At 39.7% G+C, this 17,190-nt stretch overlaps 1 protein-coding gene across 1 annotated transcript; it reads right to left on the bottom strand.

Moving 5' to 3' along the window:
• Positions 1–979: 979 nt before the first annotated feature.
• LOC149537312 (transketolase, chloroplastic-like) lies at positions 980–16,649 on the bottom strand. The gene is made up of 7 exons (XM_089802825.1): positions 15,977–16,649; positions 3,561–3,651; positions 3,356–3,461; positions 2,947–3,229; positions 2,662–2,810; positions 2,416–2,569; positions 980–2,276 (listed from the first exon to the last, which is right to left on the bottom strand). Exons 1-7 carry the CDS (start codon positions 16,481–16,483, stop codon positions 1,314–1,316), a joined length of 2,253 nt encoding a protein of 750 aa, XP_089658951.1. The 5' UTR covers positions 16,484–16,649; the 3' UTR covers positions 980–1,313.
• Positions 16,650–17,190: the final 541 nt, after the last annotated feature.

Raw genomic sequence — 17,190 nt, 5'->3', positions numbered from 1 at the left:
GAGAAACCCAATGAAGTCAAGAGAACCAAAACCACTCAAAAATAAGGTGCTCTTCAAGATCACAGATATAATTGATTTTTATTGAAGCAATGTGTGATTACAATCAAGGGGAAAATTCTGGAACTGAATTCTAAATATAGAGTTTGCATGAGTTTGCAATAATTGCATTATAGTTTCCTCCTGATCTAGAATTTGTCCAAGACCTTGCTATATACAGAGGCAACTTTGTAATAAATTCTTATCTCAGAACAGCTGATCCTTGATCACATGATCAAGAAGTTCTTGTAAGCCTCCAAATAAATGAAAGATTTATTTGTGTTTCTGTTTCTGTTGTAGGCTTGTAGCAATGTCTAATTTATTTAATTTTTCAAAAGAATTTATATGATTATAAGGGGAGAATGTTGGAACTGAATTCTAAACATAGAGTTTGCATGATTTTGTAATAATTGAATTTTAAGTTTCCTCCTGTTCTAAAATTTGTCCAAGACCTTTCTATATACAGAGGTAATTTGTAATAAATTCTTATCTCCGATCAAATTCTTATCTCAGAACAGCTGATCCCTGACCACATGATCAAGAAGCCCTTGTAAGCCTCCAAGTAAATGATAGATTTGTTTGTGTTTGTGTTCTGTTGTAGCAATGTCTAATTTTCTAAATTTTTCAAAAGAATTTATATAGTTAATTATTATAATGATTGTTAACTTATTAGTTATATATAATATAAAAAAATCTTGTACATGAAGAATATTAAAAAAAATATGATATTGTTTTAAAATATATTATGATACAGAGAACACAAGTGATGCTAACTTATTCTAATTCATACAATCATTTTAAAATCTTCCTTATCATAATTTATACTACTATGAATATAAAAATTAAATATAATTACTATGATGTATAAAATTCATTAGGAATGGGTATTTATATGGCCTATTCTGTACCATGAAAAGAAAAGAAAATTATCCAAGTGGGTTCCTTTATGGAAAGTATAAGCCATGTATTCATATAAAATTGACATCAAGATATTGATTGTTGGGAGATAGACAACTATCAATATTCACTCTTGCCACATGAGGCTTACTCTAAAATAGTTGTTCTTTAAATTAACAAACAATTGCCATTGTTTTTGGAAAGATGCTGCTGTCGGCTGAAACCCACCGTGAGAACAATCCTCTGCTTATGCAAAAGAAGATTATTTATTACATGTTACCATTCCATCAACAACCTCTTTAAAATCTGACAAAAAGGAAAGGAATGTGAAATCCAACAATGGCACAAGGTTTTGATCTCAAATTCAACTTTCTCACAAACTATGCGATGACTTGTTTAACTTTTGCAACTACATTGTCAACGGTGAGACCAAACTCTTTGTACAAAATTCCAGCCGGAGCACTTGCACCAAAAGTGTCAATGCCCACAGCCTTTCCCTTGGAACCTAGATACCTCTCCCACCCAAAGGTTGTACCAGCTTCCACACTGACTCTGGCAGATACTGCTGCTGGAAGCACACTTTCCTTGTACTCTGGAGTTTGCTCCTCAAATAGTTCCCAGCAAACAAAGGACACAACTCTAACAGCTTTTCCCTCATTACGGAGAGCAATTCCAGCTTTTTCAGCAATCTCAAGCTCTGAACCTGTACCCATGAGAATGATGTCAGGCTTATTACCAGACGAATTGTCGCTGATAATATAGCCTCCATTTGCAACTCCCTCTACCGAGGTACCAGCAAGCTGAGGAAGCTTTTGACGTGAAAGAGCATGGACTGATGGCCTCTTCCTATTAAGTACAGCAACCTTGTATGCTCCAGCTGTCTCATTTCCATCAGCTGGACGGAACATTAAAATGTTTGGCATTGCTCTGAAGCTTGCCAAGTGTTCTACCGGTTGGTGAGTGGGCCCATCTTCTCCAAGACCAATGGAATCATGGGTCATCACATAAATTACCCCCGCTTCACTCAGCGCAGAAATTCTCATTGCAGCTCTCATGTAGTCTGTGAAAACAAAGAAAGTAGCACAGTAAGGAATGAGGCCACCTCCATGGAGGGCTATTCCATTGCATATTGCTCCCATGCCATGCTCACGCACACCAAAACGAAGATTGCGCTCTGCGGGGGTATCCTTCTGGAAATCCCCAAACATTTTTAACAAAGTCATGTTAGATGATGCAAGATCTGCACTTCCACCAAGGAATCCTGGAAGAACCCTTGCAAGTGCATTCAAACATTGCTGGGACAAGTTTCTGGTAGCATCTGCAGGGCTCTCTGGGGTGTACGTCTGAAAATACATGAAAAACAAATTTAAACATTGTGATAACTTGCAGCCTGAACAGCAAAAATTGTACCAAACATGTTCAGAGTAGCTGAATTGGACAAGAACATTTATGATTAATAAAAAAAGAGCCTTGAGTTCTTACCGGGAGTGCCTTCTCCCACCCTTCAGGCAATTTACCCGATATAAGTGTCTTGAACTCTGCAGCTTCTTCAGGGTATTTCTTTTCATAATCTGCAAGTTTAGCTGTCCACTCCGCTTCCACAGCTGAACCTTTTTCAATGTGTCGACTCCAATGGCTGTTTCCATAAAACAGAACACATAAAGATAAATGAATGAGATATCAAGAAAAATATGTTAGTCTACAATGCTACACTGAAAAGAATGATACCTCTTAACATCCTCAGGAACATGGAAAGGCTCATAAGGCCAAGCCAGATTTTGTCTGGTTGCCTCAACCTCCTTTGCACCCAAAGCACTTCCATGTACACTGTAAGAGTTTGCTTTGTTTGGTGATCCAAAACCAATAGTAGTAGTGACCTGGGATAAAATGCAAGGGGCAGTCCATGATTTAGAAGATTCGGAGCTTATTTGTTTTCCAAAAATTTATGCTCCCAACCATCATAGTTACATATTACATTAAAAAAATGCATTTGCCACGGAGTACAAAGCACACCTTAATTAAAGTGGGTTTGTCCTTGACAGACTTTGCCTCCTCAATAGCAGCACGTATCTCATCATAACCAGTATTACCATTCTTAACCCAGATAGTGTGCCATCCCAGACCTTCAAAACGAGTTACAACATCTTCTGTAAATGCAATCTCTGTGTCACCATCTATGGAGATGTGATTATCATCATAGAAAGCAATAAGTTTGCCAAGTCCCCAGTGGCCAGCCAACGAGCAAGCCTCATTAGAGATCCCTTCCATTTGGCAGCCATCACCAACAATACAGTATCTAGGAAATTATGAACAAAAATTTAGTAACTTCAAGTGCTGTTGAAGTTATTGCTCTAATCCAGTGAAAAGAAACATTCACTCAATAGCATTCCTATTGAACATGAAATGTAAATAAAGATCTTACGTGTAATGATCAACTATGGTGCTGTCCGGCTTATTGTATCTCGCAGCCAGATGTTTTTCAGCAAGAGCCAACCCGACTGCATTGCAAATTCCTTGACCAAGTGGACCTATGAAGGAGAAATTTATAAAGCCATCAAAATCCCCTACTTCTTGAACCTAGTGACACAAAATGAGAAGTAAATATGGCATTAAGGAAATGTGCACACCAGTTGTAACTTCCACACCCGGGGTCTCAAAATTCTCAGGATGTCCCGGTGTTCTGCTTCCCCACTGACGGAAGCTCTTCAAATCCTCTTCCTAAAATTAACAAGAATATATGCCATCAAACTAGACATATAGCAAACCATTATTATCATTAATTCATTCTCGTTCTCGAATCTTACAAACTTAAATTAAGAGGTAAAACTCAATTTCAGAATTTGTGGAAAAAGAAGCAAGATCCATTAGCTTGAAAATCAACATATCCAGACCACCGGATGTGGTGACCACTTAGAGATAACCTACCAAATTACAATGCAAACATCAAGGATCAATAATAAACAGGTTGAAGCAAATCAAACTTCATATTTAGAACCTATAACAAAGCAAATGCAAACTGAGACTACACCGAACTTCACATCACCAAGGAAATGAGATAATCCAAGCTACCCTTGGCCATTGGTAGACACGATGTACAATTCCTAGTTTTCTAATCAACCTCTTCATGTCCCTGTTAAGTTCTCTATAATCGTATTTATAGGGAAAAAATAAAACTTTCATTGCTTACAAGCAAAAGAATTATATAACATAAGTGCAAAAAAAAAGGCCCAAATCCATTTTCTAAGTCAAACTTTCTATTCACCTATACACAATCACAATTAAGCTAATTAAACTAGCCATCGTCCCTGTTTTAGAATCAACCCACTCATATCAACAATGCCCATAAAATGAATATTCACTACATGCCTAAGACATAAGTGCTTCCAACAATAGTCTAACCTGATCAGACTGTCCTTCCGTATCTAATTCCCAAAGCATTATCATAACCTATGTCCAAACTGGAAGGTCAGATTAGCTATTTGTAATTTTGTATGTACAGATATCCAGATGTAGCTGGCAAAAAAAAAGCTCAACAGAACACCATCATAAACACTCCAAACTTCAATCTGACTAAACATCTGTCCAACATGTAATGACCCCTTTGGACATCAATTTTAAAGTGTCTGACAGCATAGGGATAGCAGGCAGACAGATTGTGGTTACCTAGTAAAGAGACGCTAAACTAATGGAAGATAGCAGTTGAGTTCATGTGAGAATCCTAAGCTCAGAACTGCAAGCTATTTGGGTCAGATTTATTTGTCTCAAAATTGTTGCATTGCCTATGATTGACAAATGTCAAAAAATAGAAGCATGGAATATAAGAAGCACTTGGGGGTAAGAGGGGGCATTATCATATCAAAACAAAAAAACAATTCTATTCTCTCGGTGTGACAGTTAGCATTTGGAGATGGAAACCTTCAAGCCTACCAATCGGAATATCTTGCGCTCAAGGAACCCTCAAGGAGCATATCAGATTTCAAGGTGTCATTTGATTTGCATGTAGGATATGCTTACTAACTTCTATTAAAATGGGAAATTATACTTTGTTAGTGTGTTGTTTGAAAAGCAATATTTAAGTCAAAAAATCAAAATATGTTTAGCTGCTGAAATATTTAAGGGTTTATTATGTATGCATTTAGTTGAGAGCCAAGAATGAACAATCTACAATTGCTGGACTGCACAATCTTCTATGCAATACATTTTCTCTGTAAGCTGAATCGACTTGTGTTTGGAGCTAGTTGTTCTTTCTGGGGCCTCTAAGGGTCTGATATAAGTTCGCTGCATTTGTTTGTTGAAGAATTCATCTACTGCTGATATCCATCCCTTCAGAGGTTTTGTTCTTTTTGGGGCATCTAAGGGTCTGATATAGGTTTTCTACATTTGTTTCTGCTGCTGATATTTTCATCCTTTCGGAGGGTTCAAGGCATGTATTGCCTGTGAGTTGATCCATGGTAACTCCTAGATATTTTGGCCATCACTGTTTTAGATAATAGGGGTTATTTAATGAACTAGGCTGTCATTATATTGTAAAAAATCCTGAGTATTCAAGCTGGTATAAAATCTGGAATCAAGCTGTGTATTTTGGTTTCCAAATAAATTCAGTTCTCAGTTAGAAAAGCAATATCTTTTATTTGCTGCTTCACATTGTCATATCAAACATTGCATATATACCACATTCATTCATCAATACAAACACAAACAAGGCAGAAAATTTGCATTTACAAGAATCCACCAGGAGAGGGTTCTTACAATATTTTCCTAGTCAATACAGAACGCACCTGCACTGCATTGGCATCCTGAATCCACACTTCGGTCCTTAACTCGCACAAGCCACCGGGATAGAGAGCTAAGAAAGCATACCAATTGGTCTTGGTTGCCTTCTCTTTTGATTTCCATAGTCTAAATAGTTTATCATCACGTTTTACCAAGTATATCAATATTTTTTGTTCTGTAGCTTTAATTGCTTAATTTCTCTCTGATTTAATTAATCTCCCTAGCTCAGCAGAATGCTAGTAGAATGAGATGGCATTGGGCCGATTAATTCCTTGAGGCTCCATCAATCTTGAGGATGCTGATTTCCCTTCTTCCGAATGCAATATCATCAGATTTCAAAGCATTGACAGAGTCCGGCCTTACAGCAGGATGTTGATCCCAGTGACACCATCCAAACTGACGAGCAGAGACAAAAGGGGTTGCTTAGGTTTCCATTGGATAAGGAACTCCCTTATTGTGTAGTGGTTCAGATTAGAACTTTGCTTTATATGCAATGCTTGCAAACACTGATTAGGGGAAGTTTTATGCTTGCTATCACTACATTTTTATAACTTGGCCATTTTGTAGCTCAAACTTGCAGCCTTTAGGCATTTTGTTGTACATTTTAGTTTAATATCATATGGATGCTGACATTGAATTAAGGAAGTAACTGAATTCGACTCTCTCTCTTGTGAACTCTAGATTCACCTCTAATTTTGTGTATTCAGGAATCTTAAGGCATGTGATGAATATGATGAATATCTTATCAATGCTATTATATGAATCATAGGAGCAAAAATTGTTTGAGAAATTAATTAGCAAACCAGAAGTATAAGAATTTTTTTTATGGGCAAAAAATTAGATTTTCAAAATGATGTTAAAAATTGTAGAGAAGGAGACAAAACTATTTTTTTAAAGGGCATTTCCTTAGCAAAGAGATATAGAGAACAAATAAAATAGAATTGAACTCATAAATTGTAGAAAATAGATTTTGTCGTTTATATTCATATTGCTGAATCCATAGCCAAATATCAATTAATTTTTTTAGAGGGCTGTCACCAAATAGCAATCTAAATCAGATACCAAATATTAGCCAAGTCAATAACGTAACTGAGATCAAAACTTATCACTTTTAAAGAGGACAGTCGGAGTAATCCACACAATGTAGGAAGGTTGCTTATGAACTTCCTATATTCTATGATACAGGAACTCTCTAATACAGTATTAAATAATTTGCTACTGTCACAACCTATGTGATATTTGTATATGCAATGTGATGATGGAGGCTTGAAGTTTGCACTTCGATATTTATTTTATTTTAATTTATGAATGTAACCAGAAGGGAAATTAGTTTCCCTGCCATTTTGTAATGTCCCCATTTTAGCAGTTGACCAAGTGTGTGTGTGTTAGCCTTGTTCTACATGGTCCCGAGGGCTAACGAAGGGGTTTAATGGGATCTTGGAGTGTTTTGGCCTAGTCATTTTCAGTTTGGGCCAAAATGAAGTTGATTTACTCAGTTTCAGGCATACTTACTATTTTTAGTAAGTCGGCAGGATACAGTGCAGGTCAATTTTGGTGATTGGATTCGATACTCCTCAGTGAGAGCTTTCCGATGAGCTATCACTCGCATTATTCGGAGTCCGATTGCTAATACATTTTAATGCCTGAAGTTTTATTAAAGTAACGTCTAATTTAATTGTAAAATATTAAAGTGTTACTTTAATATTTATTTTATGGTGATGTGTACCCAAGGGAGACATAAGGGGTATTTTAATATATGTTTTATATTACACATCTTTATCCCACATTGCCCATATGAGTTGAGCGGACCCGTGGGAATAGAATAAAAGGAAGCATTTGTAGCTTCATTAGACAGGTTGAATATGAGAAGAAATTGGTGTGTGAGTTGCAGCTTTGTTCTTGGCATTTGAGGACATCTATCCTCTCTTGTAACATTCTAGACGTCATTCCCTTGGGGTTTGGCCTTTGGAATTCTTTCTTATTGGCTTCATTATCAGGCAGTTTAGTTGCATTTCCGGCTACAGGCAGATTTGATATTTTGCTCATATCTTCTTCACTACTTGTCCGTCGCTTATGCCGCTTGGAAGGAATGGTATTATAAAGGTAGTGGACTGATTGGAGGACAAAGTATTGTAGCAGCAAGTTCGTAAGCATGGGCTGGAGTATTATGACAATATTGCTGAAGTAATTAGTGAGTTGATAAATCTGCCATGTATTTGGTTTTATGAATTCTGAAAATAACATTTTATTAGCAGCAATTCATTTCCACTTTGCATATTATTATAGTTTCTTTCTTGTTTATGTTGTATGATACCAATTCCATAAAAACGTTTGATTTCCGGAGTTATAAGGGGTTTTAAGAAGTTGAATGCAAACTGTTTGACATAATTCCTTTCAGCAATTTGGTTTAGTTTTTTTTTGGGACATCCAAGGGTGACCATTACAGTGGTATCAGAGCTATAAGTCCTGCCATCCTGTGGAGGTCTTATAGGGAATTTGGAACAGCCGGATAGAGGGAAAAAGTAAGTAAAAAACACAGGCTAAGCATTTATGTTTGAGCATGCGACAGGGGTCTTATAATTTCCGCGATACCAGAGCAAGACAAAATAGGATTTCAGACTTGCAAAGCAAACAGTCTAGTACATCCGTGCAGGGGGACATTGAATCCAACCATACAGACACAGAGGAGATATTCTGTGATCAGGACAATAATATGGGTGATCGAGATGACAGGAATACAGGATTAGGCGGAGGCAGAAATGCTGGTCCAGATCAGGGGGAGATACTGTTCCGACAGTTACTGGATACATTAGAGCAGGGGCAGCGTATGCAGCAGGAGCAGAATAGGCGAATGGACATGATGTTGCAGCTCATGGCTAGACAGATGGGTGTCAATATTAATCCAGGTGATGCCAACAACAGAAACAATAACAACGAGGGAAACAATAACAACGGGGGAAACAATAACCATGAAGGCCAAGGCAACAACAATGGTCCTGAGAATAACATTAATGGTAATAATGGACACGGCAACAATGGGAATGAGGCTGATAACTTTAGACACGTTGCACGCCCAGCACGGACTGCGAGCTCGAGACCTCTTCTACCCACTTTCCCACCCAGAGATCCGGTTCAACCAGTAAACGAACCGCAGATTACCGAGTTACAGGATCAGTTCAGGAGGGACTGGGAGGCTAGTGGACCAGAGTTTCAGGCGGATATTTCTCTTAGAGATTATATGGACTTGAGGATGAGACACATGCCTAAAGCAGGAGGGAGGAATCAAAACTTTGAGCTGAGGAAGAAATTTGGAAAACTTTCTTTACCTTATTATGATGCTTCAGGGAAGATGACTGCACGAGCTTGGGTGCAGAAGGTAGATACATACTTGCAGCTAAATCCTATGCCTGAGGAGGAGGCTATCAAGTATGCGGCTATGCACTTGGATGGCGTTGCACATGAATGGTGGCATCATGGCATGGTGACTTTGGGGCATAATCAGATTACATCCTATGAGGAATTCACCGAAACATTGATTGGGAGATTTGACACTAAGGATCCCGAGTTACATTTCAAGGAGCTAGCACAGTTAAAATAGTCAAGTTCTGTGGATGCTTACATTGCCGAGTTTCAGCGCTTGTCTGTACTTGTTACTGATATCTCTCCTAGGAGATTGGTGGTGTTATTTTGTGATGCTCTTGCTGATCCATTACGAGGTTGGGTGAAGGGACATGATCCACTCACGTTAGCTGAAGCAACTAAAAAGGCACGAGATTTAGCCCCTTCGGTATACAAAGGAAAAAACCATTCAACAAATTCTTCCTACCGCAAGGACAAAGACAAAAAATCATTTCAGAAAGAGTATAGCAAACCCAAAGAAGGATCAAAAGGACTAGACAATGAAACCTTGAATGAACTTCGAAAGAAGAAGCTGTGCTTGCATTGTAGAGAGCCTTGGGACTTATCTCATAAATGTTCTCTCAAGGCTAAGGCAAATCAAATGGAGTATTTTTCAGCAGAAGAGTCAGAGTCAGAAGGGGAGGATCAGCACTCCGATTCAGATGAGGGTAACACTATAGAGGAGAGCAACATTCCTAAGGATGCTAGATCGTTGGCACGCTTGACAGGGGCCCAAAAGGCAATCACATTTAAGGTCAGGGGTACTATCCAGGGGCAGAAAGTGATATCTCTTATTGACTTTGGGGCTACACATAACTTCATAGATGCACAGTTGGTAGCCAGGAGAGGGTTACAGACAGAGGAGCATGATGGGTTTAGAGTCATGGTGGCTAACGGTGATAAGTTATTATGCACTCGGAAGATATCTAATCTTCGCATCAGGTTTGGAGATGGCTACGAGTTGGAGGATGAGTTCTATGTTGTGGACATGGGAGATTATGATGTCATCCTCGGCATGACATGGATGGCTTCACTAGTTGAGTTCACACTCAATCTAGCGAAATTGGAGATGAGATTCCAGCATGAGGGCAGAACTGTGGTACTTAGAGGGCTTTCAGATGGAGGTTGCAGAGTAGTGTCCTTGAGGAGAATGCAGAGACTTTTTCGTCATGATGACATAGAGTGGGCGGCAGAGTGCCACATTATGCCAACTTCACCAAAGCCACAAGAAAAGAGTCATCCACTAGATGTCCAGAAGATACTTGATAGACACGCTAAAGTATTTAGCAATATTCCTCATGGGGTTCCTCCTGACAAAGGGATGGAACATGTTATTGAGCTCGAGGAGGGAGCCAAACCAGTTATGATTACTCCCTATCGTCATCCTAAGAAACACAAGGATGAGATAGAGAAGGCGATTAAGGATTTGTTGGAAATGGGGCATATCAGGCCCAGTAAGAGCCCTTTTGCTTCCGCAGTAGTATTGGTAAAGAAGAAGGATGGGACGATGCGCATGTGCATCGATTACAGGGCACTGAATAAGAAAACAATTAAAAACAGGTATCCCGTTCCTAGGATTGATGAGCTAATTGATGAGTTGCATGGGGCATGCTTCTTCACCAAAATTGATTTGCGATCCGGATACCATCAGATCAGGATGAGAGCAAAGGACATTGAGAAAACAACCTTCCGATGTCACTATGGCCACTTTGAGTTCATGGTTATGCCATTTGGTCTAACCAATGCACCTGCTACATTCCAAAGTTGTATGAACCAGGTATTCAGGAAGCAGCTGAGGAGATTTGTCTTGATCTTCTTTGATGACATCTTGGTCTTCAGTAAGACCTAGGAGGAGCACTTACATCATCTAGAGGAGGTGTTATCTATTCTGGAGAGAGAGTCATTGTATGCCAAGGAATCTAAATGTGAGTTTGGCATGACTGAGCTCCTTTACCTGGGGCATATCATTAGTGCAGATGGCGTTCGGGTTGATCCCGAAAAGATTAGAGCTATTGTAGAATGGCCTACTCCCACAAACCTTACACAGCTTAAGGGATTCTTTGGTTTATGTGGTTTTTATAGGAGGTTTGTTAAGGGATTCTCACAGATTGCTACACCCTTGACAGATCTTACCAGGAAAGGAGCCTTCGTGTGGACAAGGGCAGCACAGAGGTGTTTTGAGCATTTCAAGCAGGTAATGTCTTCATGTCCAGTTCTAGCTCTACCGGATTTCACGAAGCCTTTTGAGCTTCATTGTGATGCATCAGGTGATGGGATTGGAGCAGTATTGATGCAGGAGAAGCATCCCATTGCATTCGAGAGTAGGAAGCTCCGAGGAGTTGAGAAAATTTATTCTGTCTATGACCGGGAGATGTTGGCCATAATGCATGCATTGGCCAAATTTCGATCATATTTGGTAGGTGGACGTTTTGTGATCAAGACTGATCACAACAGTATTAAATACTTCATGAGCCAGCGTGATCTTAATGACCGGCAACAAAAATGGGTGACTAAATTGCAGGCTTATGACTTTGACATAGAGTTTGTCAAAGGTAAGAAAAATGTGGTGGCTGATGCCTTATCTCGGAGACCTCACTTATGTGCTCTGGCAGATATTTCAGGAGATTGGAGAGATCGGATTATAGCAGAGTATGTCGGAGATGCTTGGGCTTCTGGATTGATTTCAGGTACCATACAGGATGATCGCTATGAGGTGATAGATGGATTGATCAGAGTTCAGGACAGGGTTTATTTGATTCCGTCATCACATTTGAGAGAGGCGATACTGAAGGCATTTCATGATGCACCCACAGCTGGACATCCGGGGGTCTTCAAGACCTACAGGCAGATCCGAGAGCGGTTTTCATGGAAAGGGCTCAAGGATGATGTTCAGAGGTATGTCAGGGAGTGTGTGGTTTGTCAACAGAATAAGGGAGAACACACATTTCCTGCAGGTTTATTACAGCCCTTGCCCATTCCTGATAGGAAATGGGAAAGTATTTCGATGGACTTCATCACTGGTTTACCACGAGTGCAGGGAAGGGATTGCATCTATGTGGTGGTGGACCGCTTGACGAAGTTTGCTCACTTCATTGCTATTCCGTCCACTTACACAACAGCACAGGTGGCAGATCTTTTCTTTAAAGAGATATTCAGGTTACATGGGTTGCCCAGATTCATTGTCAGCGACCGGGATAGTAAGTTTATGAGTGTTTTTTGGCAAGAGTTGTTTAGGTTGTGTGGTACAGATCTTACACTTAGCACTAGTTATCATCCACAAACAGATGGGCAAACAGAGATTGTGAATAAATGGGCGGAAGGATATTTGAGGAACTATGTAACTACACAACAAAAGGCTTGGATCAGATGGTTGCATATGGGAGAGTATTGTTATAACACCACTTATCATATGTCCATCAAGATGACTCCTTTCATGGCACTCTATGGTTATGATTTATGAAGCACCTACCTTCATGGATTTAGTTTTGGGGGACAGTAGAGTGCCCAAAGCCAAAAACTTATTGCAGGATAGTCAGGACATCCTGAAAGTGCTCAAAGAGAATATACAACAGGCCCAGAATCAACAGAAATTGTATGCTGATCAGCACCGAATAGAGCGCAGTTTCGAGGTAGGGGATATGGTTTACTTGAGGCTACAACCATATAGACAGTCATCGCTCAAGAAGAGCGGAGCTGAAAAGTTGAAACCTAGATTTTATGGTCCCTACAGGGTGATTCGCAAAGGGGCAAAGTCGCCTATGAGCTTGAGCTTCCAGAGGGCAATCGAGTGCACAATGTGTTTCATGTGTCTAGGCTTAAGAAAGCCATTGGTCAGAGTGTAGTGCCTTCTGCAGATTTACCCCCTTTGGATGAGGAGGGGAAGCTTGTGTTAGTACCTGAGGCTATTCTGGATACCAGAGAGAGGAAGCTTAGAAATAGGATAGTGAAGGAGTATTTGGTCAGATGGAAAGATCTGCCGGAGGAAGATTCTACATGGGAGAGTGAGCAGGTTATTCAACAGGCTGGACTGAGATTGCTTGAGGACAAGCAATTTCAAGGGGGGCGAACTGTAATGTCCCCATTTTAGCAGTTGACCAAGTGTGTGTGTGTTAGCCTTGTCCTACATGGTCCCGAGGGCTAACGAAGGGTTTAATGGGATCTTGGAGTGTTTTGGCCTAGTCATTTCCAGTTTGGGCCAAAATGAAGTTGATTTACTCAGTTTCAGGCATACTTACTATTTTTAGTAAGTCGGCAGGATACAGTGCAGGTCAATTTTGGTGATTGAATTCGATACTCCTCGGTGAGAGCTTTCCGATGAGCTATCACTCGCATTATTCGGAGTCCGATTGCTAATACATTTTAATGCCTAAAGTTTTATTAAAGTAACGTCTAATTTAATTGTAAAATATTAAAGTGTTACTTTAATATTTATTTTATGGTGATGTGTACCCAAGGGAGACATAAGGGGTATTTTAATATATGTTTTATATTACACATCTTTATCCCACATTGCCCATATGAGTTGAGCGGACCCGTGGGAATAGAATAAAAGGAAGCATTTGTAGCTTCATTAGACAGGTTGAATATGAGAAGAAATTGGTGTGTGAGTTGCAGTTTTGTGATTGGCATTTGAGGACGTCTATCCTCTCTTGTAACATTCTAGACGTCATTCCCTTGGGGTTTGGCCTTTGGAATTCTTTCTTATTGGCTTCATTATCAGGCAGTTTAGTTGCATTTCCGGCTATAGGCAGATTTGATATTTTGCTCATATCTTCTTCACTACTTGTCTGTCGCTTATGCCGCTTGGAAGGAATGGTATTATGAAGGTAGTGGACTGATTGGAGGACAACGTATTGTAGCAGCAAGTTCGTAAGCATGGGCTGGAGTATTATGACAATATTGCTGAAGTAATTAGTGAGTTGATAAATCTGCCATGTATTTGGTTTTATGAATTCTGAAAATAACATTTTATTAGCAGCAATTCATTTCCACTTTGCATATTATTATAGTTTCTTTCTTGTTTATGTTGTATGATACCAATTCCATAAAAACGTTTGATTTCCGGAGTTATAAGGGGTTTTAAGAAGTTGAATGCAAACTGTTTGACATAATTCCTTTCAGCAATTTGGTTTAGTTTTTTTTTGGGACATCCAAGGGTGACCATTACACATTTCCAGGCGTTCCCTGAAAACAAAAGGCCATCCTGGGTACATTTATTCTGCAGATTGCAGACAGCTAAGGAACTCTTCTAACACATCCCTAAATTCCTGAAAAAGGGGGGCATGTCCTCTTGGTATTAGTTCGGAATATACTTCCTCCAATTGATGCTTAATCAAAAAAAAATGCAGTCCAAATGTTTTCACTTGGATGGATTTGATTTTTCAGGCTGAAGTCAAATCAAGGAATCTTTCTACGCCCTTCTGTTGACATGAATGGATTGAAGGTGCTTTAATGCAAGAAGTAAGATTCTCCAAAACAGAGGAATTTGTTGTTAAAAAGAGCGGATAGTTTGTAGTTTTCCTAGATACCATTATTGACAAGGGAGAAGCAGCTGTGGAATTATGTGCTGAATATCTCGTATACTGAAGGTACCTAGTGAAGAGCTTAAGATCACCCAGCCTTGTCTTGGTTGAGGCTAATAAGCGAAGTGGGTGTGTGAATTCCGGGGGTGGGGATGTAATGTCCTCTTTTCACATTAATGAAATGTGGACTCCATAACAATAATCTGTGGCATCGAGTAAGTGGCAGATAGCATAGGATTAGCAGGTAGATAATTCAATTAGGAGTAAATTAACAAATGGAATAAAGCGAGAGAGTTGAGGTTGTCATTCCTTTGTAGATCTGTCAGTTACCTGGGTCAGATTTAGCTGTCTCAAACCTGTCAGCTGACTAGATTAGCTATGATTGAGTAGTTAAATTAAAGTAACATATAATATAACGAGCGTTGGGAAAGAGAGAAGGCACCTTTGAAATTAGAATGATTTTATTCTCGGGAATGTGAGTGCTGTGTAAAGCAGCTTGTTGCCATTTGGAGATGGAAACTTCTAAAAGCGGCAACCCAAGCAAGTTCAATTTTCATCCTGCCTGTTTATCAGTCATTTAAATTCCAAAAAATTATCATCACCTAGTTTTAGGCACATGAAACTTTGCCTGTTAAAATCCTTGAGATTGTACACAATGCCCATCAACTAGACCAACAGCTGCCTCGCATTTCCCTTTACTTTGAGCTGGAAAGGCCCAGACTCGAGACTAAACTGCAGTTATTAGGATACTGAGTTCAAAGCTCGTCTGTGAAAACATTCTCCAGTGTAATATGTGCACTGGTTACCAAAGGCGAGACAACAAAACATGCCACTTATCCCGAGTCCCACCTCTGAAAAATGCATCGCCACAGAAGAGGCTATTCCACTCTTTCTATTGCAAAATGAATAAGAACGCGCAACAATTGCATAACAATAGGCCAAACACCGTCTATGCCCAATCTCACTTAACAAATATATCTCCATATCCAACAAAGCTATTCCTAGGACGATAACCGCTTATCCAAGTCTCGTCCCCAGAGAAGGCACGAATAGACTAGTTCAATCTCTCTACTACAAAATCAGTGTGAAAAAACCATTATTACAGGACATACACTAAACCGAATAGGCCGACAATTAATATAGCCACTATGAGTTGTATTCACAGATCCAAGTCAAGACATCTAAAGAGAACCGACACGTCCACCAGACTAGTCATAACGAATCAATAACAAATACAGAACGTTCTATCACAAACCAATGTAGTTAATTTTAAAAAATAAATAATTTCAGAACAATTGAAAACTTTCGAATTTAAAAAGTTTCTTTGCAGTGATGAATTGTGGACCAACCTTAACGCTGTCAAATCCAGCAAGATGCAAGAGAGCATACTGCAACATGCAGCCATGTCCAGCAGACAGCACAAACCGATCCCTATTGAAAAAATAAGGATTCTTTGGATTATATTTCATGACTTCATCATACAAAATATGACCCATGGGGGCACATCCCATGGGCAACCCAGGGTGCCCAGAATTAGCCTTCTCAACCGCATCAATGGCCAGAAATCGAATAGTATTTACAGATTTCTCGACCAAAGCGGTACTAGTAGTCTGCAAGGTCTCCACAGCAGCAGCCCTGATAACCCTTTTTCTTGATGAATCCAATCTCGCGCGTCTCTTGGGGTCAAAAGACACCTTTCCGTGTGACTTGAGGCTCAGCCCAGCGAATTTGCCAAAGCTAAATACCACGTGCCCATGCGATTGATTTGCAGGAGCTGCGTTCTGTAAACGAGCATTTGCAGTGACAGCAGTGCCAGCTGCTGTAGCAGCCTGGGAAATCGTGAGAGAAGAAGCCATTGTTCTGAATTCTAGGAGAGACCCAAATCGTAACTGGGGCAACAAAGGTCCTCCCGTAAATGCTCAAAATACGATTTTTGCCACTCTGATCTTCAGAAGCGGCTGCTAAAAGAAAAGCAATCCACCTCGGGTCAATCGAGTGGTTGGTGAAATAATACCGAACCTTGTCCGTTGATACCTCAGCTTCCCGATATCTACGTCGTCTAGTTTGTTAAGAGGTTGATTATCGTGGGTTTAGTAAAGAGAGATCTCCAGCCGTTGGGAGTTGGTAATACGGAAGAAATTCAATCTGGGCCAATCGGGTTAACCGGCAGGTTTTATGAGGGTTTGAACTTTGAATTGAGGGTAAGGTATGACCGAGCGTATGCAATCAGAAATGGACACGCGGCGTCACGTGAAGGCATACTTGCTATCTTATCGAGATGGAACCTTGGATAGGAAGGGAATGGTTGCTAGGCTTGCTTAGGTAAGGGGGAGTGGGGGTTAGTTGCCATGACCCCACCCATGAACTCATCCAAGTGGCGACAATATTTTCGCACAACCACAAACTTTTGTATTTTAGTTTTAATTAATAAAAACAACTTTAAGGGTGTGAACTTCCATAACTTCATAGAGTTTGAAATGAAATGATTTTATTAAACGAAACCAAAGGTCTATGGGACCATAAAAAGTGGATCCATTAAATATCCACTAAATATCCTACTACG

The sequence above is a fragment of the Cupressus sempervirens genome, chromosome 9 (assembly GCF_028749045.1).
Source record: "Cupressus sempervirens isolate cs-2001-9-10 chromosome 9, ASM2874904v1, whole genome shotgun sequence".
Taxonomy (NCBI): Eukaryota; Viridiplantae; Streptophyta; class Pinopsida; order Cupressales; family Cupressaceae; genus Cupressus; species Cupressus sempervirens.
The sequence above is the reverse complement of the archived record's forward strand: the minus strand, read 5'-3'. Positions and strand labels throughout refer to the sequence as shown.

Coding starts and splice junctions, on each gene's coding strand:
- LOC149537312 (XM_089802825.1), bottom strand. CDS start 16,483: ATGGCTTCTTCTCTCACGATTTCCCAGGCTGCTACAGCAGCTGGCACT. Junction 3,652..15,976: donor CTGGATTTGACAGCGTTAAG/GTTGGTCCACAA, acceptor TGTTAATTTTAG/GAAGAGGATTTGAAGAGCTT. Junction 2,277..2,415: donor GGTGGGAGAAGGCACTCCCG/GTAAGAACTCAA, acceptor ATGTATTTTCAG/ACGTACACCCCAGAGAGCCC.